Source organism: Chiloscyllium plagiosum, chromosome 11 (assembly GCF_004010195.1).
Source record: "Chiloscyllium plagiosum isolate BGI_BamShark_2017 chromosome 11, ASM401019v2, whole genome shotgun sequence".
In the NCBI taxonomy this organism is placed as follows: domain Eukaryota; kingdom Metazoa; phylum Chordata; class Chondrichthyes; order Orectolobiformes; family Hemiscylliidae; genus Chiloscyllium; species Chiloscyllium plagiosum.
In genome coordinates this window covers 51,742,945-51,748,944 of record NC_057720.1, presented here as the reverse complement: position 1 = coordinate 51,748,944, position 6,000 = coordinate 51,742,945, and the positions used below count along the sequence as shown (strand labels likewise).

The window sequence follows — 6,000 nt, the reverse complement described above, 5'->3', positions numbered from 1 at the left end:
TTCCAGCATCCGCAGTAATTTGCTTTTATCCACTGTTCTGCAGTCTGCCTAGCAACAGGCCTGGAGTGATTAGAGTCCAAAGGGAGATCCTCATTGCACCCACTAGGCCAATGGTAGAAGGTGTTCATGGTTGGAGACAATAACAGTAATCTGTAATTTCAGAAAAGATAGACTCTGAGTCCCCATGACCATGGAAAGGTGTTGAAAATATTGGGTGGTAAACAGTTATACTGTAAACTATCCATTTACTTTTCTGATGAAACAGAGTTAGACTCAAGAATAATTGATCAGCAATCTTACCTGGATGCAAGGCTAATGTTTTTCATGTGGCCATTGGGCAGAGGAAGCCATTTGTAGTTACAGGCCTCCCTAAAAATTAATTAATATCATGCACAGACATTTGTATTGTGCTCAGCAGGGAGAAGATGCTGCTTGGGTTTGCAAACAGCTGAATGCAGGAGGGATACAATCTCTTAAATAATTCATGACTTGACGTGGCCAGTGGGGAAGAATTATTAGAACATGCTTTATTGCTGGTAGTGGATTTAGAAAACTCCAAAAACTGAGGGATCATTTAAATATCACTACAGGGCAAAATTAGAACCTATTAGCAGTTAGGTGGAAGGTGCAATGATTGACTATTTGCGACAAGAGTTGAAACTCTATGGAGAATATAATGTTTGATTAGTATAACAAGGGGTTTACATTTATGTCATTTTAAATGTAAGTTGCAAACAAAAATGATTAGATCTAATAGTTTTCTTGCAATTTGTTACAGTAAAAATCTTAAAACATTATATCTCGCCATGCCAAACCTGTCAACTATTAACTGAAAATTCAAATGTATGTATAAGTGTTACTGATGTCAGGTACAATAACATTATTTATATATTTTGAAAGCTTTAAATGGCACAAATGTCCAACTAAAATGCTTTTATTATGTTCAATGTCTGCAGAATCCAAGGTCCTTACCAGAATGTTTCATTATCAATTCCATCATTGGTTATGTAATTGTTGTGGAGATATAGTTCTCGCAGATTGGAAAGGTGATCAAAAGCTCCTTTTGGAATCTTTTCAAGTTTGTTGTCCTGACAACATTTGAATACAAAGAGAGTACAATGAGATTAAAGTACTACTTTGAACTGGAAATAGTAGCTTTTTTTTAAAATGGTTCTTACATACTTTTAAATGTAATCTGAATAATTCCTTTGGCAAATTCTTGGGAACGTACTTCAAGAAATTACTTGACATGATTAATATTCCAACACCATCTGATCCGTTAAACATGTGATCAGGAAGTCCTGCGTCTGTAAGCTTGTTGTTATGAAGATAAATAGACCTATTAAGATAGAGAAATAACTGCCAATAATTTACAAAAGGATTTAACATTATCAAATATAATTGGCAATTGCAAAACCTAAGAAGATACCCTCAAAAAGTAAGAATACTTAGGATTAGATTTTCTAAAATATACTCAAATTTGAAGGTCAGATTTTAACAAATACTCTATTTTTCTACACCAGATGTATTGTTTTTTTTTATATATATTGCGTACTCTGGTTGGGGCAACATCCACATCGCTGATTTAATTACAGCTGATTCTTGATTCATTTTTAAAATCGACGTATATATTTTTCAGCCTATTTTCACGAGCTAAGATTCTGTGAAAAGATGATGAGGCAACTAAGTAGAAATTGTGTAGTAATGTCTTCTGGGTGTCCCAAAGTACTTCAGTAAATCAATTGTCTTTGAAGTGTTGTTGTTTTATAGATAAACATGGCAGCTATTTTATTTTTTAAGTTGCTGCAATGTTTGCCAGTTTACCAACATTGTGTCTAATAATCATCCTTTCCCTTCCAATTTACTTCCTCCTCCCCTGAGGCACTGGCTGATAACTCCCTGAGTCCCATCTATCCTCTCAATGATTTTTAGACTACAGAATGAGTAATGACAGGCTAATTCACCGTGACACCATGAAGACCATTTTGAATTATGTCCTCACTCAAAATTCCTATGTGTCGCTGAACAATGGTTGAGAATAGGATCAGGACAGACTGAGGTCAACTGCAATGTCTCTTACACCTGCTGAGGTCAGTTATGCAATTCAAGCCAGTGCTTAAAGTTGAGGCATTTCTTATCTGAGTTGTGTACGTAATTTCAGCTAAGGTAATAATGAACCATTGCAGTTGGCCTTAGTATGTTCTGATTCTATTCAGAATAATTATTCAGAAGCACCTAGAAAGTCTATCCAGGAGAAGTAACATGATAAAATGTAGATCAACACCACAAAACAGCCGATGTTTATATCATTTGCATTTTGAATCTTTACATTTTTCTGGATTGTAATAACAATTCTAACTCACTTGCAGCTTAACATTAGTGACAAATATCTACTCAGTTCTTAGATAATTAAACTGTTGTACAGAAAACATGAAAACACAATTAAAATAACATCTTTCTGAAGTAAAATATGCTTCATATCAGTTGGATTTTGATGCATTCCCTGGTTTAGAATGCACACCAAATTATTTTATTCCACGAAAATTTTAAAATATTATGTTTTGTAAATAGCATAATATTCCTATTTAAAATGAGTAATATATTAGATAATAATGAGATTGGTCATAATGTCTTGATTTACTCTATAACTTTGGTAACATATCTAATCAATTCTATAGTTTTATTCCCTCGACTGCACCGTAACAATCTTGAAAGGGCACAAATACAACTTGGACCTTTCTCTTTTCCAACATGGAAGAGAGCTGCTCGAAGATACAAAGTCTGACCTTTAACCTTATGGAGAAGCATATCTGAACTCCACTGAGGATTTCCCCAAAACACAGTTAAGATTCCAATGAGAACCTTTAGAAAAAAATACGAACTACTATGTGTTCCGAGCAAACTTTTAATGATGCTTTATCATAAGCACTGAGGCCTCTCTTGTCATAACATGAAAATTATTGTTGATCATTTTGGTGGATACACATATGATATCTGTCTGTGCTCTATTGTAATGCTGATCTTAACCTTTATATTTGAAGTGAATGGTACAGTTGAACATATAACAATGTCAGAGGATTGTAATGCAATATCTAAGTACTGATTTGTTTATTTTGCAATGAACATTTTTAGGCCAGCGTCAGTTTGTGACAACTCTTTGATAACGTGGACCTAGACTGAGAGTCTTGTCTTGTTTTGCCTCTGATAGAATAGACAGTGCTTTTAAAATTATCTTTAAGTTCATTGGTATTCCTAGTCTTCTGCTTGATGACTACATCCATTGGTTGCTAAGTGGTGGGTCAGTTAGTTAATGGCACTCTCACTTCTCAGAAGGCTACAGGTTTACGTCCAACACTAGAACCTGAGCACAAAATCAAGGGAGTGTGGCACTCTCAGAGACAGTGATTTTTTAAAAAATCATTCAGGAGATAAGAGCTTTGCTGGCTGGGCTAGCATTTATTGCCCATCCTTAATTGTCCAGAGGGCAGTTAAGAGTCAACCACATTGCTGTGGACCTGGAGTCACATGTAAGCCAGCTAAGATACGGATGGTAGTTTCCTTCCCTGAAGGAAATTAATGGATTTTTCTGACAATCAGCAATGACTTCATGGCCATCATTAGATTCTTAATTGCAGGTATTTATTCCAGGTATCTGTTGTGGCGGAATTTGAACCTGAATCCCCAGAACATTACCTGGCTCTCCAGCGGTAATACCACTCAGTCATTAGGAAGTTAAACCACAGCCAGGCCTGATGTAAGAAGGAAATCCGTGCACTTGAGAATAGAGGAGATATTCCATGCAACATCTATCCCTTAAGAAAAATCACAAAAACTTGGAATCTGAAAATCTTTATTGAAAAGTCACAAGACAATTTCAGTCAAGTGCTTTGCAAATCATATTTTGAAGCCAGGTTTGCAAACCCCCTTGCCAAAAATTTAAGACTTTGGCTTAACTTTCACAAAATGTTTAAGTTGGTAATATACTAACTGGTGTGACACTGACCGTAAAACCAGAGGATTCTTGCTGAAGTAACTATTCTTAGCCAAGACAGGAGTGTGAATATTGAGTTGGCTAAAAGGTTAACACAATGCAAATTAAAGGTCCACCAAACCCCCACATCACAGATTTGTCACTCCAATTCAGAAGAGCAATAAAATGAAAGGGGTGGGGCTCAATTCTGCACTCTTCAAGATCAAACATCCTCCACTGCTCTCTAATAATATTGATGAAACTATACCCTAAAACAAGGTCACAACTCTAGGAGGAAAGTGAAGAAAACTACGGGAAAATGCTTTCTGCCTTGGGAAATGGAAATGTGAGCACTTTGTACCAATCAACTTCAATATCCTGTAGTGAAATTGGACTCAAAATGATAATTCAGTTTCTGTATCCACAGATGCTACCAGATCTGTTAAATGTCTTCAGTACTTTCTGTTTTTATTCAACATCTTCTGATTTGTTTTTCTGACATACATATATACTGGTTCACTTGACAAATCATACCTTAGATTTGGCTTCTGCCCAAAAGTGAGGGGATAGATCTTTGTAAGGTAATTTGCTGCAACATCAGCACTCACCAAGGTTTTCGGCAGGTATTTTGGAGCAACTGTAAGCTGAAAAATATACAATAGCCAATCAGCAGATCCCTGTCCTGTCTGATTAAATGAAAGGAATCAGTCAAACTCAAGTTCAAGTCATACACCACTGACACAAACATACTTCTTGATTACTGGCCAACTTGTGGACAAGGAAGTCCTCATGCAATGAATTTAACAGTTTTCCTTGTGGTGTAACAACTGCATATTTTGTTTGTGAAAGGAGAGATCTAACTTTTCAAGTACTTGTTTTGTAAATCACACTGAGATGTCCATTAAACATCTGTAGAATGCCTAAATGACTTTCTTCTAGAGTCATAGAGTCATAGAGATGTACAGCATGGAAACAGACCCTTCGGTCCAACCTGTCCATACCGACCAGATATCCCAACCCAATCTAGTCCCACCTGCCAGCACCCAGCCCATATCCCTCCAAACCCTTCCTATTCATATACCCATCCAAATGCCTTTTAAATGTTGCAATTGTACCAGCCTCCACCACATCCTCTGGCAGCTCATTCCATACACGTACCACCCTCTGCATGAAAGGGTTGCCCCATAGGTCTCCTTTATATCTTTCCCCTCTCACCCCAAGCCTATGCCCTCTAGTTCTGGACTCACCGACCGCAGGGAAAAGACTTTGCCTATTTACCCTATCCATGCCCCTCATAATTTTGTAAACCTCTATAAGGTCATCCCTCAGCCTCCGACGCTCCAGGGAAAACAGCCCCAGCCTGTTCAGCCTCTCCCTACAGCTCAAATCCTCCAACCCTTGCAACATCCTTGTAAATCTTTTCTGAACCCTTTAAAGTTTCACAACATCTTTCTGACAGGAAGGGGACCAGAATTGCACAGAATATTCCAACAGTGGCCTAACCAATGTCCTGTACAACTGCAACATGATCTTCCAACTCCTGTTCTCAATACTCTGACCAATAAAGGAAAGCATACCAAACGCCTTCTTCACTATCCTATCTACCTGCGGCACCACTTTCAAGGAGCTATGAACCTGCACTCCAAGGTCTCCTTGTTCAGCAACACTCCCTAGGACCTTACCATTAAGTGTATAAGTCCTGCTAAGATTTGCTTTCCCAAAATGCAGCACCTCGCATTTATCTGAATTAAACTCCATCTGTCACTTCTCGGCTCATTGGTCCATTCGGTCAAGATCCTGTTGTAATCTGAGGTAACCCTCTTCGCTGTCCACTACACCTCCAATTTTGGTGTCATCTGCAAACTTACTAACTGTACCTCTTATGCTCGCATCCAAATCATTTAGGTAAATGACAAAAAGTAGAGAACTCAGCAAGTTTTCCCAATTCTGGGATCTGCCATTTTGAAAACATGTGAATGAATTAAAAATATAAAGGCAGCTTTATACTGTGCACACATTGTCAATGGGAA

The 6,000-nt window shown here is 37.6% G+C and overlaps 1 protein-coding gene across 4 annotated transcripts in view; it reads right to left on the bottom strand.

Moving 5' to 3' along the window:
* Nucleotides 1-6,000, bottom strand: part of podn (podocan) — a 42,243-nt gene that overhangs the window by 13,536 nt on the left and 22,707 nt on the right. For all 4 annotated transcript variants that reach the window (XM_043700147.1, XM_043700150.1, XM_043700145.1 and 1 more), the window contains 3 exons: nucleotides 4,505-4,614; nucleotides 1,183-1,339; nucleotides 973-1,088 (listed from right to left, as the gene is read on the bottom strand). In XM_043700147.1, coding sequence (XP_043556082.1) covers nucleotides 973-1,088; nucleotides 1,183-1,339; nucleotides 4,505-4,614 — 383 coding nt within the window. The remainder of the gene's footprint in view (nucleotides 1-972; nucleotides 1,089-1,182; nucleotides 1,340-4,504; nucleotides 4,615-6,000) is intronic.